At 33.6% G+C, this 16,785-nt stretch overlaps 1 protein-coding gene across 4 annotated transcripts in view; it reads left to right on the forward strand.

The window, feature by feature from the left end:
• The window catches only part of FSTL5 (follistatin like 5), a 365,217-nt gene that overhangs the window by 332,730 nt on the left and 15,702 nt on the right, over positions 1 to 16,785 (forward strand). For all 4 annotated transcript variants that reach the window (XM_077782912.1, XM_077782913.1, XM_021536555.3 and 1 more), the window contains 2 exons: positions 4,477 to 4,584; positions 6,150 to 6,274. In XM_077782912.1, the coding sequence (XP_077639038.1) occupies positions 4,477 to 4,584; positions 6,150 to 6,274 (233 nt within the window). The remainder of the gene's footprint in view (positions 1 to 4,476; positions 4,585 to 6,149; positions 6,275 to 16,785) is intronic.

The raw sequence follows: 16,785 nt of genomic DNA on the forward strand, positions 1-16,785 counted from the left end.
TCTTCATGCCTTTTGGTTTTCTCACTGATAAGTAAATGAAAAATCTTTTAAGTATAGATTATATGTTAGGCTTCAGGGAAACAGTATTGTGTCCTTAAAGGGGACTTATAAGCAAGTTGGAGACAGATTTATTAATAGGGACAGTAGCAATAGGCAAGGGGCAATGGTTTTAAACTAAAAAAATGTTAGATGCAAACTAGATATAATGAAGACATTTTTTACAATGTCTTCATTTTGAAACACTGTCAGGGGTTGCCCAGATAGGTGGTACATGACCCATCCCTGGAAGCCTTCAAAGCCAGTTTACATGTGGGTCTGAGCATACTGATCTAATGTCCCTGATCACAATGGTTTTGGACTAGACAACTTTTAAAGATCCCTTCCAGCTCAAACTATTCCATGATGTAAGTGTACACATGTATTCTCTATAGGCATATAAAATTTAAAACTAAATAACAAAATTGCGTTTATAAAATAGCATTAACTTCAAAAACAATTTTAATACTTTTGCATACTTGAAACACTTGCTTTCTGAATTCTGTGTAGCTGACTCAGACATGGCTTCCTCAAAACTTAAACTATCCAAATGGTGGCAAGGATTTATAAAATACTTTATTCACAAAGTTAATAATAAAAAGGTGGGGTTTTTAATTAAATTTACCTTTGTTTATTAAAATAGAGATAAAATGAGTGGATAATGATTTTTTTTTTCTGAAAACTATACTTTTTTACAACGGGTTTGATATATTACTTCAGGATGACAGAGTGAAAACCCACAGTCTCAACACAGTCCTCAAAATTGAAGGACTGGAATATCTGAAAATGTTTTCCATGGTCTCTGACTGACATTCAGGTGTCAACTTCCTTTTCTCCACAGGAGGGTTGAAACATCAATTGAATTTATTACCATTTAGACTTCAGTGTCAAGAGCACATGATTCCTCTTGAGCTCATTGAAAATAGGTTTTAATTTAGGTATTATGAAATATGTTCATTGGTAGGGTCTTCTAATTTGTCTTCAGTTACATTATTTATTGTTTTAAATATGTAAAAATATATATCACTTTACCATTAAAAATTGAAGAGATACTTATTGCAAAGATCTATGTTAATTAGAAAGTAAAATTCAGTAAATTAATCACTAATTAAAAGTTCAGCCTTTCCCCAGAAATATGTAAAGCAGTTGTGCAATCTTTGAATGATGTTAGATTGTTCTATCAAAAAAAATATTCAAGTTTCTGTAATGAGATGAAAAGCAGACATACAGAATGCCTAAGCATAGCAAAGAGCTTAGTGCATTGAGTGTGTGTTAAATATTGAGCTAAAACCAGGATACTCCAGCAGCTTGCATGTCATTCCGGGGGAAAAAAAAACACTTTCAAAGGAATTTTATTTTGAGGGATAGAATAGTATTGCTTTTCTCCTAATTCAATAATATCTAGATTACAAACTATGGAAAGTAAGAATTAAATTACCCCAGCTGTGGAAAACTTTTCAGGAATGGAAGTTTTGATTTTGATGGTTCTAGGTGTTTAAGCAATCATAAAAAATTATTTTTCCATTTCACAGGACTTAACAAAGATTTTTGGTGAGACAATATTACCAATTTAACCAGAAATAAATAAACCAGACAGTTTAACCAGATAAATAAATTAAATCAGATGTGTTACTGTCACTTTTGAACACCTAAGTAGAATTTCTACTACTTGTTAATGATCTGAATGTTATTTCCTAGGATACACTTAGCCAAATACATGGGAAAAGTACAAGGGGACTTGTTCTGTGTCCAGCTTACCTGTGCAATTATTCAAAATAGACTTAAAAACCAAGCAAAACAAAAAAAACCCAAAAAAACAAAAAAAAAACAAAATAAAAAAGAGATAAAAATAACAGTAGTTGCAAACAAAACAAATAAATAATGAAAGCATAAAGCCTATACAATCTTTTTACATATCATATAAAACTATGAAAAGTAAAACCACTATTGACTCACAGATGGGTTTTAGAATTGAAATGAGGCTAATTCGGAATTTAGTAACAAGTCAACAGATACTTTGTTTAGCATTTCTTAAAACATGCATTGTTCTGTCTTCTTGTCTTTTAAAAATAAGCATTTATTTTCTAGCTTTATTTTCTGTACGCAAAAAGAATGTTCTAACCATTAAATGTTGCTCTATTCATATGATGTGCACTTACAAAAACACTTTTACACACAGGAAGCACAGAAGGGAATTTAGTTTTCCAGATCAGTCTATTTTCATTACTTAGAGTACTGCCTAGCACAGAGTAAAATAAAGATTTAATTCATTTTTGGAAAGTAGAAACTCAGCTCAGAATGGTTCAGAAATGAGAGCATTTTTCTTGTTAGACTGCCTTTTTCCTGAGGATCATATTAATATAGAGGATATCATTTTCATACGTTTACATGTGCATGTAACTATTCCTAGTCTACATCTTAATAACAAGAGAGTACATTCTTAATAAGAAGCTACCTTACAAAAAAAGCACATAGGCTAGTGGGAATAAATGTGGAGATAATTTCATATTTTAAAAGCAAGAGCACTCTAATGAAACTCCCATCACTGTGCAAAAACCCTAAAGAAAATTAAAAATTTATTTGAAAGGCCTTTAAGTCATGTAGTGATGCTGTTTTCTGTGTAAAAAAAAACTTTATTTGCTTTTGCTTATTACAATGTTTTCTCTGAAGTACTACTATACATGTTATTCCTTTCTACTATGAAAGTTAATGTAAAAGGTGTGCACATCTGTGACAACTAGATTTGAGGATGATTTATTTTTATGACAGGTATATTTATCAAAGTAAGTACTTTAGAGGATTCTATAGCAGACTAAAATGAAATGTATTGGAAACATGAATGGTGTATCTTTAGACAGATATATAGAAGGAGACTTTTTGGACTTCTCCAGGTAATTCTCATTCTAAAGTCAAGGGGAGCATTTGCTTTCATTTTTAAATTCTTGAAAGCAGGAATTGTGCAGTATTGCATAGCAGCACAGCACTAAGTGGGATGACTTAGAGGCTGAAGTAAGCAGTCATTGTCTTTCAGTGCTCAGTGTGCTGCTGGCAGATCAGCCTGGTCAGCTAGAAACAGCTGTGAAAGTCTGCTTCTGAGTCGCTCAACTCCTTTTTTGCTGCTGGCTTCCCTCTAGGGAGCTGTACTGCCTGTGCCTGACCCTGCAGGCAATTCCTTCTGCTCCTCCTGGCTGTGCCACGACCCCAGCTCTGAGCGCAGCTGGAGTCCTCTGGCAGAACATAGATGGGTCAGACCTTTGTCTGGGAAGCCAAAAGAAAATTTGACATGCCTTGACAAATTAACCATACAACAGTTCAAGTATTATTTTAAACAACTTGTTTTCTATCGTGTAGCAGAAAGAAGTTATCAAACACAAACAACCTCTTTCAAGGGGTAACTTGTGATTTTAAATGAGCCAGTGAGCAACCTGGCTTCATTTTCCATTTTCAAAAGGAAAAACAAATTCTGTTTAGATGAAGTGGTCGCTTGCAACACCTCAGGAGTACAGTTAAGTATCATCAGCAGTCTCAGCCAGCCATTAGTGCATTATCTTGAGGATCTACATCATTAGTTTAAATTAGGTTCACTTAATTAGCCAGCTGGTACTCTCCTTGACACACTGATAAACAAGCTCTGCTTTACAGTTCCATAATGGTAAGACTAAAAAACAATTTCTACCTATTTTTTGTTCTTTAATGATGAAAATAAAAAAGTAACACCCCCCCACTTGTTTAGCCTGTGCTTAACATCTCTTAATCAAATACGTTATCCTCCCATTTAACACCTCTGAATCCTTCAGTTTTTGTAACAAAGGAAGTTTAGAGCTCAGCTGTCTGAAAGGTTCATGGTCTCAAGTGACAATGCTTAAAGTTGGAGGGAAGACACTTTGGTTCTGATCACAGGTCTATGAAAAGTAGCAACTATAATTGGAAAACATGAAAACAATCCTTCCTACTTCAACAAAATATGCACATTTTAACTGATAGGAAGCTTTGGGTGCAGCAACATCATGTTGATTTCCTTTTGGTAACATCTTCCATTAATTCCAGTATGTGGCTTGCGAATACTCTTCCCTTTTTAACTATTTTTCAGTAAATGGTGTAGTTTTTCAACTGATACATGTAAAGTGAGAGAAATGGCAGGAAAGGAAGATAAGTAGTTTTGTACTTGATTTAAAACTTTTGCTTTCAACTTTTTAAAGGCTTTAGTATAATGTAATTTTGATACCAAATGTTAGAGTACATAATAAAAACACATTTTCAGCAATTCAGTAACTCTGAATTAATCAGATGGCTGTTTCAACAATTGACAACATAATTCCTAAATGCAGATTGAAAATATCGAAAATGCATATCTACTCATATTTTTCATTCAATCATATATATTATGTTTCCTTTGAAAGTGTGGCAAACAAAGCATTTCTTTTTTTTATTCTATTTCAGGCAGTGAGTACAGATCCTGTTCCAGTGAAACTACACTATGATAAATCACATGATCAAGTTTGGGTGCTGAGCTGGGGAAACATGGAGAAGAATTCCCCAACTTTGCAGGTGAGGTGATCACAATGATTATATGTAAGGAAATACAGACAAGTTGAACCTTTGTGTAATTGCAATGTGTTGCATATTTTCCTTTAAGCAAGCATAAAGCAGGGCCAGAGAAATTATTTTAGTTAAACAAAAAACAAGTCAGACAACTGACTTCAGCAAAAAAGTTGATGATTATTTTCAAGACCCTTAGTCTGAACTGACAATGGCAAATTGATAGAAGGATGAGTGCAGCTGAAAACAGCAGCATGTTCTGTACTGCCAGGATTTTGAGAGTAAACTGTTGCTATTCATGATTTTTTGTGTCCCTAATTAGAGGATAAATTGGGCTTTAGACATCCATTTCATTAAGGTCATATTGACATTCTGGAGGTGTCAAGCTCTGTCTTTATTGGGTTTTTTTCAGATGAAAGATATTAAAAATCTTGATTTTTCCCATTCCTTGAAGCAGTGACAAACCTAAAGAAACATCTTAAGAAGCTGTACTTAACTTACTACTTTTTTATTAATTTCTGTTCCTTATTTATACAGATCCCCCAAGACCATGATGATCAGCCTTGTATCGTAATTTAAAAATTCATTTTTATTTTAATTTGTTTTCCTTTCTTCAGAAATTAATAAAATCCTTATGCATTTAATATATACTTATATATAAGAAAAAGAATAAGAGAAATTTGAAAAGCAAAATTAGTAACATTTGAAATCCCCTTTTCAGCACCTACAGATTCTTAGTAACTTTGCGTATACAAGGTAATTTGTGGAAGTTTAGTTGCCATTCCTCCCCAGAACTGATAATTGAGTTAGTCTTACCATATTTTAAAGTGACAGGTCGTCTTCACTCTCTTTTTTAATCACAGTATATATAATAGATTGTCTTCTTAAAAAAAAATTCCACTTTTAAATGCACACATGTGAAACGCATAGTAGCTAACATATGGAATTGTCTTTTATTCACCCATAAACATTTGCTTCAGAGAATGTCCAAGATTTTGGCATTTGAATACAATTGGTTCCTCACAATTTAAGGAATATGTAAACTTAATTCAGCTTGCTCTTATGAAATATGTCTGTGCTATGTTGAATTCTCTCATGGTTGACAAGGATTGGGATTATGCATAGACATATGTTGCAGTGGATTTGATAGCATCTTTTCACTCTGGCTGAAGTGCTTAAAAATTTAATCTCACTCTAAGATCTAGTGTAAAAAAAAGATAAACAAAAAACTTAGTACATTTTCACTTAGTTAAACTAAGTTTAAACTACATTAAACTTAGTTTAAACTAAGAACTGTTAAGGGGTTTAGTAATGTAAATTAATAAATATGGATTCAGGGTTGCTAAAAAAGATAGAGGGGAAAAATAAGTAAGAAGACTAAGAGGTTTGGTATGTAATAGTTCTCTGAAATCTGTATTGTTGATCAGCTTTTTTCACTGTTATTTGCACTCCTTTTATTGGTAATGTGGAAAAGACAACACAAGAGACTACGGAGTCAATACTGCATCCATTTGGATTGAGATTTGAGTTTTAAAGAGCGCTTCTACAGTTTATAATGATGTTACTTTATGCAGGTGATAACACAAGCCAGTGGGAGTGTTTCTCATCACACAATCCATACTCAGCCCGTGGGGAAGCAGTTTGACAGAGTGGATGACTTTTTCATTCCAGCTACAACCCTTATCATTACCCATGTACGGTAAGTTTGTCTGAATGAAGGGAATGTTGGATTGCCTTTGTGTTCATCCTAAGAACGGGTTCTGGCTGTGACAGAACTGAACAATTTGATCAGCTGGGTTTTAAAAGACATGGAACACAGAAAGAGAATCTGAGGAAAACAGGACAACACTTAGCACAGGCATAAAGCAGAGCTCTTCCCAAGACCTCTTAGAGGAAAATAGGAAAATCTATTTTTCTTCCTCAAAATACACTAGTAAGAATTTGATATATAACCTTCCTTCCTCCCTCCCTCCCTCCCTCCCTCCCTTCCTCCCTCCCTTCCTCCCTCCCTCCCTTCCTTCCTCCTTCCCTCCCTCCCTCCCCTATTTTTTCCTGTAACATTTCTACTTCTAGGTATTGAATAATTCTGCAGTCTAGGATTTTTTCCTCTGTGTATTGCATTATTGTGTATTACTAGTTTGTATATTTAGAGCTTCTAAGTTTTTTTACAAGCTGACACAGACCCATTTCACCTCAAAACAGCTCTGCCAACAATTATCCATTACTTATTCTGATATTCCAAGTTCAAGTTTCTATTTCTATTCTATAGGAATATCTTCATTAGATAATCTTAACTGTCATCATTCTGTTCTAGCAAAATTATCAAATTACAGGTATAAATAGGCATCTCCATTAAAAAGGATATAATTTCTTATCGTAGTGAGTAGTAGTCTTTTAAATGTGAAAACATGCAATTTAGGATGATTTTACAATTGATTTTAGAATTCTCTCTGTATGTGCCTGGGAAGAATCTAGTCTTCTGTATCAAAGAACGTTTGGCTTCTTCTAAAGATGGTGTTGTTGAGAGATTATTTTTTTAAATTTCCTACAAAACTCTAAACTAACAAGTAAGTTAGCAATCAGCCATATGCAGTTTAAAAAGAAATTTATAGATTAATATATCTGAATAATAAATTGACTCTAAGTACCACTATTACCATATTTCTTGAACTGAGTAGGCAAATTCCTGTTGTGTCCCAAAGTAATCTGTAGTCCTCACATTCAGCCTTAGAAAAACATTAAATATTTCTGCTGTATTTGGAGAAGATATGTGTTGTGAGGACAAAAGTTACTGTTTCATAAACTAGCAGGTACTGCCCAAACAGAACTGACATTAAGATACTTTAATGTTCTAGTAAATAGGAAAGTAAAACCATGGATAGGGATAAACATCATACTAGGAGGGGAATCAGAATGGGAAAAGAAAAATAGGGCCAGTCCAAAGCTAGTGTTGGATTTGCCTTGTCTAACTCAAACTATTTTAGGTTGATATTTTGCCCAAAGAGGTCAAGTAGGTGCTTCTTGCTTTGCATGTTACGTTCAGCTGCTGAGCCATTTCACATGTCCTGTATGCAACTTAACAGAAAATACAATGAAAGAATAAAAGAAAAAAACACAGGAATAAAATAGGTGTATGAAATCAATTGAACACTGAAAGAATAAAATCTGATAGGTGCCTGCAGATATCTAATAAACATGTACATCAATTCAGGGCTAGTAAATGTTTTTTGGTTTTTGTTGGTTTTTTTTTTGTTTGTTTGGGGTTTTTTGTGTTTTTTGTTTTTTTGTTTTTTTTTTTTTATATTCACATGCCAGATAAAATTATCAAGATTGCCAAAATGCCAAAATAAAATTCCTGGTCTGGCAAAAAAGCCTGCAATAGTTTGTCCACTGCTAAACCTATAGACTTGGAGCACTTAATGAACAAAATCAATTTGGTTTTATCAAATAATGAACTTAAGGGAAATGCTATTAATTCTGAGTGCCTTTTCTTAAAAGAAAATTTAAAAAAATCCTCTATGCAGACAAAAACACTGCTTTTCTTTCAATATATTCTTCAAGACCTGTTTATGTTAATCAGTTGTTGAAGAATTTGTCTTCCATAATATCTGGCCTGACAGTACCTTGCTATTTTTGTTTAAATTAGAATTCAATATGTGAACAATGTTACAGGAAAGATTTTAAATTAACTGTTTTTATCAAATTAGTAGTGATGTAGAAAATCCCAGTCTATTAAAGTTAATATGACCAGTCAACAAAAATACACCCCACTCAATCACAGCATGTGTTTCTCAAGGCTGTTAGGCAACAAACATAAAGCTTGAGTTTATTATTCTTAGGAGTGTATACCAACCAGGGGAACAATTTATGAGTATGAATTGCAAAAAACAGCTAAGAGGGAAATAACCCCACTGGCTAAGTTGGCTGGTGTAGTTAATTGCCCAAGGGACCTATTTACTCTTTGTCAGAAATCAGCTCCCTTTGACCATGCAACACCAGCCCCTTTCAGAAAAATGGAAACTTTCTGTAGCTAGGTGCATTTGTCGCTTGTAAACTAAAATTTTGAATGATGGAGCAGAAGACAGTATGCATGGCTTACCAAATTAGCATCTAGAACTAAACATACTGTCCAAATAAAAGCAGTTCTAAGCAAAAAAAAGACCTATCACTTAAAAGAATTAAATAAGTTTCCTAACAGCTAGCACAAACCATCTGATACCATTTGTAGTGTATTACTATCTACAGCATATTCTGTCCAATAGGTTGGCTTGTTGACACATAGGAACAGAAGTAAAGGCAAATAATTTAAAGCCATAGTGAACTGTTATTTTTTTAAATTTTTAATAATAACTGAAGTGGCAATTACTGCTCGTATGTATATAAGTATTTAAAACTTATTGCAAAATAATTTATTTAAGAAGTGGTGGAACTATATTTTTGATTTACCTAGGTCAGTTATTTTTATGTATGAAAATCCAAATAGGCTGCTCATTATTAGAAAAGAAAATTCCACACATTTTAATGCTCTTTTGAGCAGCAGACACTTCCTCCAGATCAGACATTTGATGAGATACTATAAATTTTGCTCTCACGTAAACAGTAATTCATTCCAAGGTAAAAAAAATTGTTTTTCCATATTTTTCCTACCACTGACTGAGTTAATTTTTTCTTATACTTATCACACAGCAGGAGTCAAAGCAAGTAACCTTTTGGTTTGGTTACCAGCAGGCATAACATTCATTCATGCTCTGAACAACTGTGATGCACCATCAAAACATCGACTAACCAAACTGAGTATGCATGAGCCAAAAGAAGTAGAGGAAGACTAGATTAATTTATTTTCTTTAAACTTTCTTTTATAATTGCTGGCCAGTTGGTATGTTTACAGAAAAGGACAAGAAAAGAAACTTTATAATTCTGGGGAGAAAACTGTAGTAGGTTCAGTACCACCAGTTAGTTTTGGGATGTTAGGAAGGTGTCCCCCTCTCTTTTATGTTCCAGTAATACTATTTCCTTGCACTCAAACACCCTTAGGAATCAAACAATGGTTTTTCTGTAATCCTTTTGTATCTGCATTTATAAAGATATATGTGTGTGTGTGTGTGTGTGTGTATGTATATATTTACAAAGAAAAGAAAATACCTCTTTGTTTTAGTGAAAATGTACTAATTGTTGCCCTAATAATGTCTATAGCAACCCCACTGATGTTTCCAGATAGCAAGATCATGGTTCTACAGAGTCTCAGTTGCAGATAGACCTGATTGGCATCCCATTATAGAGCTGACTTAATTCTAGATTTATCTCTCTGTTTTTTTTGACAAGACTGCTGATTCTAAGGGAGGAATTGCATCATGCCTTTGAGTATTCCTTCATGATGGAAAGAAATTTCCTTTTTTTCTCGCTAAGAAAGCTCAGAGTTTAGAGAAAGTCAGTTTCCCATGAGTTTTCATTAGTTTCTTGTGCCAGCTAGTTGTAGTTGCAATGGGCAACAGATCTCAGTCATAATCTTAGAAAAAGAGGCTATGACACAAAACAGTAAAACATTGTTTGAAAGAACAGTGACAGAAGTTCGTTCAGTCTTGCAGTTGGAAATCTGAAGATTTCAAAGGGAAGAAATTACATATTTATCTTGCCTATCTTGAAAAACAGCCCATCCTGCTATCATCATTGGCTGTGCACTCACTGTCAATCTACTTTGAATTATACCAAGAGAGTGAATGAATGAATATAAAGCACTGATTTTCATGTACACTTTTATGCCCATATTTTCCATACACACAGCTTGAAAAGTCTCCCCTTCCCCCTAGTTCTGTTGAAAAATTAACAAACACCAGGGCCACAAAAGTAGGTAGGATGAGATCTGTTACATTGTCATCAATAGTACAAATCCCAAGGTGTTTTTCTTCAGTTCTTTCTGAAGATTTTTCCTTCTGCAGATGCACCTTATAAAAATTGGATATATGATTTCAATATTTGTCCTTATACACTGAATGAGGAGAAAATTTTATTCAGTGAGCTATTTCTGTTCCAAAGCAATTCAGGACAACCAATGATCTTGTCCTTAATAGTCTGCTAATACCACTCCTTATCATAAAAATAGACTCCTGCAATTAGTATGTAGGATGGTTGCAGAAAGATGACTTGTACAATACTCACGAAAATATATTCTTGGAAGCCTAAGGAGCAAAAGAGCTGATTATTTGCGCTCCAGTGTTCATAAATTGAAGAGAACTAAAGATAATTGGAATAAATTAAGGTCTTTCACTACACTGCAAAATGTTTCAAAAGCAGTATTAAATGTACAGAACTCACTGTAATGGAGTAACTCTAAGTTTTTAGATGCTTTAATCTCTGAGCAGTGCTTTAAATGTCATACTGTTACCTGACCTAACAAGTGGAAGAATGAGCAATCAATTCACTGATGAGATGGCTCAGGATCTGAATAGAGTTTACATATTCTATTTGAGTTTTTTCTCTCTTTTATGCCCCTGTTGTGTATGGCAATAAGGGAAGCAGTCTTTCTAAAATCACACTTATTCATTTGCACAAAACAATCCAAAAACTAAGCTTTTCTTTAAGAGGTAATTGGAATGCACTGCCAATGCATTCCTGTGAACCTTCTTAAATGAAACCCATGTGGAGCAGTGAGTCAGTACATTCACATTTCATTCCAGAGTTTAAGCTCCCACAGAGGTGTGAAGTAGCTGACAGGGTGTGGAGAGCATTTTCAGTGTTTCTATGCAAATAATCAAATAGAAGATAGTATTTTTGTAGCAAAAATCCTACATAATCAGAAAAAGCTTTCTATTCAGTAGTTCCTGAGTGAAACAATGGAAGCAGTGCATGCTAAGTCAGCTGTAGATGAAGCATTAACAAAAAAAATATAATTAATTTAGGGGTTGACTTTTCACATAGACGGTATGATTTAGTGCAAAGATAGGAACAATTTAATATTTTACAAATTCAGTTAACAATGCACATTAGGGAGCAGATATTTTGAGACAGTTCTTAGTCATCCAGCTATAAGCCTATAATGATACTGGGAAAATAGGGAAAGGGCTTGAAAGCTTGAGGAAATTAAGACAGCTCACTAGTACCAGGGCAAGAAAAGAAGATTTAGAAAATATTCTGCAATTTCTGATAAGGATTGTGGAATCTGACAGTGAATCCAACATGGTGGCACAAAAAGGGGGGATAGGACTTCACTCTGCAGCCTCCTACTCTGTGTCTTAGTTAAAGACTCATGCTAAATGAAAACCTTGAGGTCATTCTATCCCCTCTCCTCATATTTGCCACCCAAAAGAAGGACCCTTCTGGACCATAAATATGTTGCTTTTGAAAAATAGGGTTGTTTGGGAAAGATGGAGAGGAGACAGCAAAAATCTTTTTCGCTGTTTTTGGCTTTAAATAGTAGATTTTAGAGCATCTTTGTTCCAGAGGGAATCTAATGAATGAAAGATTGCAAGATTCACCTCAGACAGTTTTATAGCATTGAAACTTACTTTGTCCAACTACCACCAGTGACACCAACAACTATTAAAATAAGGGACTTTTTAGAAATGTGGAGTCCTCTTAAGTGCATCAAACTTATATTCTCTATTTCAGTCCTTCTCTGTTCACATGTTCCCACCCAAAAATTTCATAAATGTAGTCACTTCATATCTAAACTAAGAAACTCTCAGTCCTTTAGGTAATTACAAGGTATACCAAGTGCCCAAATTTCCATCTGCATCCTCTTTTAGCTCCACTCCTATAGTCTAAGTGACAAGAAAGAACCAGTGTTTGCAGGCTTTAATATGTCCTAGGCAATACAGATTCCCAACTGTGTCTGTGGGAAAGCACATAAGAAATCACGAAGATGAAGATAATTGCCATCATTCCACAAGTCCAGTTAAGATTTACTGTCACTGAAATGATGTTCAGAGGTGTACATAATGTTTTTGAAGCCAGGGCATACTGGAATTCAGAAAGAAAATATTTTCAAAATATTTTTAAAGTTCATTTTCATCTTGATGCTATGAAATTTAATAAATAATTAATTGCACATTTAAATGTAGCCAATATAAAACTATTTTAATATTTTTATTCAGTGTGACTGCTTCTAACCTTGAAAAATAAAGGTATGCACACACAGACATACACACATATATATAAGTAATCCATCTGGAAAACTATCTTGTTTGTGGAACCAGTTATTCTGTGTGCCTTTTCCCACATCAGCTGAGAATTGAATACTGCTTGACCAATTTATTTAACTTATGGTCCAAATCTTTTTCTCTTAGGTACCTTGAGTAAAACTTCACAAAGTTCTTGAACAACAAATTCCAGCTGTCAGCAGAAAAAAAGATTATATAAAAAAAATTTCAATTTCAGTGTGACTATTTAGAAATGAGAATTCCCTTCAAATGTTACTTGAAACATGAGATTGCAGCCAGCCTTTATAGCAGTATAAAACAACATCAGTCAAAAACAAACAAACAAGAAAAGAATCTTTTTGTTCTACTTGACCTTCCCCATTAGCTTAGAAAGTGCTTGGAATCTGATTTAAGTAAGTCTAGTCACCTGTAATACAGTAAAAGGTAATTTTGCTAAATTGTAATTTTTTTTTTATTTTTCACACAGTAACATTTCTTTGCTTTTGCAGAAGTCATTACAGGAATATTTATCTTTGGAAAGAATACCATCTTCCATCTGAAGTGGACAAACCATTTCTAAAAATAAGTGTTCTACATGTCTCCTATAACCTATCTGCTTTTAAAAATTCAGCATCTACCAGTACCAGTATGTAGATTCAGATCTACCAGTACCAGTACAATTTAATATTTAAAAAATAATCAACTATAAGAAGAAACTAATCTCTGCAATTATGGCAAATAATTTGTTGTACCCGGTGGATAGAAGTTATCTTAGTAGTGCTTTAATTACCTGTTGGTTTACAAAAAATACCCCAAATTATAAAGATTCATTTATTAGCTCAGAGACAATCTAATTATGAAATCAACCTTTTTTTTTTTTTTTTTTTTTAAATAATGTTTGTAAAGGAAACACCCCGAACACAGTTATTTAAAAAAAAATTTGCTGGGTCTGGCTTGGATGGAGCTAGTTTTCTTGATAGCAGCAAGAATCGTGCTGTAGACTAGATCTGTGACAGGGATCTAGTACAAATGTGATTGGAAATTATCATTTGTTCAGCTCTATCTTTTAACATTTAGAATAGATTTTTGCTAATTGTGTTTAAACTGTCCTATTTGTTATGTTACAAGCCCATTTTAAATGGATTTAAGTCATATGAGTCAGACTGTAAGAAAACTTCCAGATCTACACAAATAGATTGTTTTTATGTTCCTTCTATGGGTCCTCATCTGTCAGCATGTATCATCTTATGGTGAATAAAACATCCAACTTCCATCTTAACAGAGCCACTCAAACCAACTCCCACCTCCTGTACAATCTACAAATTAGAACACGGAACACGTCAGGCCCTGACGTGCCTGATCATTTTTGCCATGATAATCTTACATTTTTAAATCAAATGCCATCTCTGATGCTTCTATGTGCAAAAAAAATAACATTTTATCGTGTTTTTTAGAAACAAGAATTACATGCTTTTTTTGTTGTTTTTTTCTTCTGTTTGTTTTGTTTCTGTTTGGGTTTTTTTGGGTTTTTTTGTTATTGTTGTTGTTGCATGCAATATTTTCTTAATTTGGGTCCCTAGTAAAAACTAAAAAGAGAGAAAAGAATTGTGGTAAAGATCAGTATTTGTTCTTGAGAATATTCACATATCCCCAGCTGTAACAGGGTGTAGACTTCATATTAAAAATGAAGAAAAAGATCTATTGAGACTTTTTTGCTGTTATTTACCACCTTTGTAGTCCTTATCTCTACCTCATTATTCATTCTGTACTGGTGCTGACTATTTCTTGTGACATATATAAATTTGACTGTTCAGTTCATATGGCATCTGCCCACCTTGATGTTACCACATTTTCAGAAGTGCCAGATTTTCCTAATCCTTTCCTGCCTTGTACTGACATTTAGGAGCATCTTTAGAATGACTTTTGTTTGCTGTGTCTGTATGGCTAGCCATTTCTTTGACTTTTATTGCTTTAAAAATGATTGGGGTTTTTTATTAAATTTCTCCTTCCCTAGATAGTATGAGACAGAAAAATGCACTAGCTGCCAGTGCTTAAAAATAGATTTTTTTTGCTGTGTGGGTTCCTTTATAATATAATAAGAATAGTTTCATATATTCCTGGATACTAAAAATGTAGAAATTAAGTTACTTCCCTTTGTCCTAAAATTTCTTGGACTATTTCTTGTCAGCATTGGGCAATAATTTGCAATAATTTAAAATCTGATTGTAATACACATCTTGCAAGTGCTCCTCCAGGGAGACTTGAAACAATTCATAGATACCGGCATCAGCAGCCTAAAATTCAGTATATCCCTAAGCTGTGCAAATGTACACTAAAAGTCAGGAGTCCTGGGCTTTGTGCAGTGTGTTGAAATAAATAATCTCTTCCCACAAGGAGTGCTTGCAAGCACTTACTTGATTTATCCAGCAGAGTTACAGAAGACAACTCACATAGACTTTCCCCAAATAAATGCTTATTTGAGTTTTTCCACCCAAGTGAAAACTATTCCAATAAAAGGGAGGATTTTGTTGATGACACTTACAATGTCATTTACTTCAGCTCAGCAGCATTAAATTTGTGGTGTTCAATTTTTAATCCAGAACCTATCTTATTAAATATGATGTAGGATAAACTCAGAAGCTGGAAGCTTACTAATGCGTTAAACTATCTGTTTTATAATGTTATCTTCTGTCTCTGTTACATATTGTCTAGTAATAGATTTTTTTTCTATTCAATCTCAAAGAACAAAGCTTAATTTGAGATCTCTTTATTCTAAGAGCATAACACTTGTCAGGATTCCTTCAAGCCCTTACTGAAATATTTCTTCCCTTCTGTCTTGCATGGCTGTCTTGAAGTCCTTGATATCCTTATTTTTCAAAATAATGGTCAGCCTGTACTGAGAGAGTAAAAAAAAGAGAGAAAAAAATCATTTTAGTATATTTGGTCATCATCGACTGTGGAGTCTGACATCCAATTTAATCCTCTCTACACTGAGCTCCCTCACTAAGAATGGAGATAGAGACACCATATTCACTTCTATGAAGTATATAAAAAGCAATATCCAAAAAGAATAAAATCTTCAGAACAGATCTGTGAATATCCATCTCTGCAATCTTGGAATACTTACTATAAAGATCACTTTCATTCAGATCTCTCAGGTGATATTCAGCACTTGTTATCCCCTTTTTTTGGGACACCAGGTCACTTTCAGTTTTTTTTTTTTCTTTTGCCCCTTTTCTAGTATATTTCAATACACTTGAGGATCTAATCAGGAATTTTTTCATTACTAAGACTGTCTGTTCCCATAAGTCTAAAAATTTTCATTTCATACTACTTACAATTGAATATTAAGTTCTTTTCTGAATTAATCTATGAAAATCTGTATTTATTTTTTATCAGTATTATTAAGCAAACATGATTTCTAATGGATAAGGTCTCTGCTGCCATCTATTTTTATAATAAAAAGATATTGCTTAATCAATACTACTACTACTACTACTACTACTACTACTGCTGCTACTACTAATAATAATAATAAAAGCAAGTAATATCTGGCTATATATTAGTTTTCCTCTTTTGTCCTATATATGCTGTAAATTTCAACGGTTGCCTGTTGTTGGATAGATATTTTTTTTCTTCTAGTTGGAGAAGAATGAGATTTTTAATGTGCAAATCTATAAGAACACAAACATTTGTGTTCGTGTTTTGAAACCCTAAGTTTTCAAAACCCAGAATTTCTTCCCAAGCAGAAGCATAATAAAAGAGTCAATATTTTTAGAAAATTGGACCTGCCATCAAATTCTGTTCCTCATGTAACAGAAATTATAATGATGATCTTGTTTTACTCTGAAATGACTCATTTTCCCTATGAGTGGCCCCACAGCTTTATATTCTGTGGGTTTTAATTTTTTTTCCCCACTCCTAAGCATACAATATGGAGAGGCTTTAAACAAAATTTTTATTTACTTAGGATAAAGTAGATAGTTCAGGGTTTTTTTCTTGAAAAAATTATTTGGTTAGAAAATTACTCTTTTGTACAAAAATGCTGCCCTTTGCTTCTTGTACAGATAATTTT

This window comes from Lonchura striata, chromosome 4 (assembly GCF_046129695.1).
Source record: "Lonchura striata isolate bLonStr1 chromosome 4, bLonStr1.mat, whole genome shotgun sequence".
Classification (NCBI taxonomy): Eukaryota; Metazoa; Chordata; class Aves; order Passeriformes; family Estrildidae; genus Lonchura; species Lonchura striata.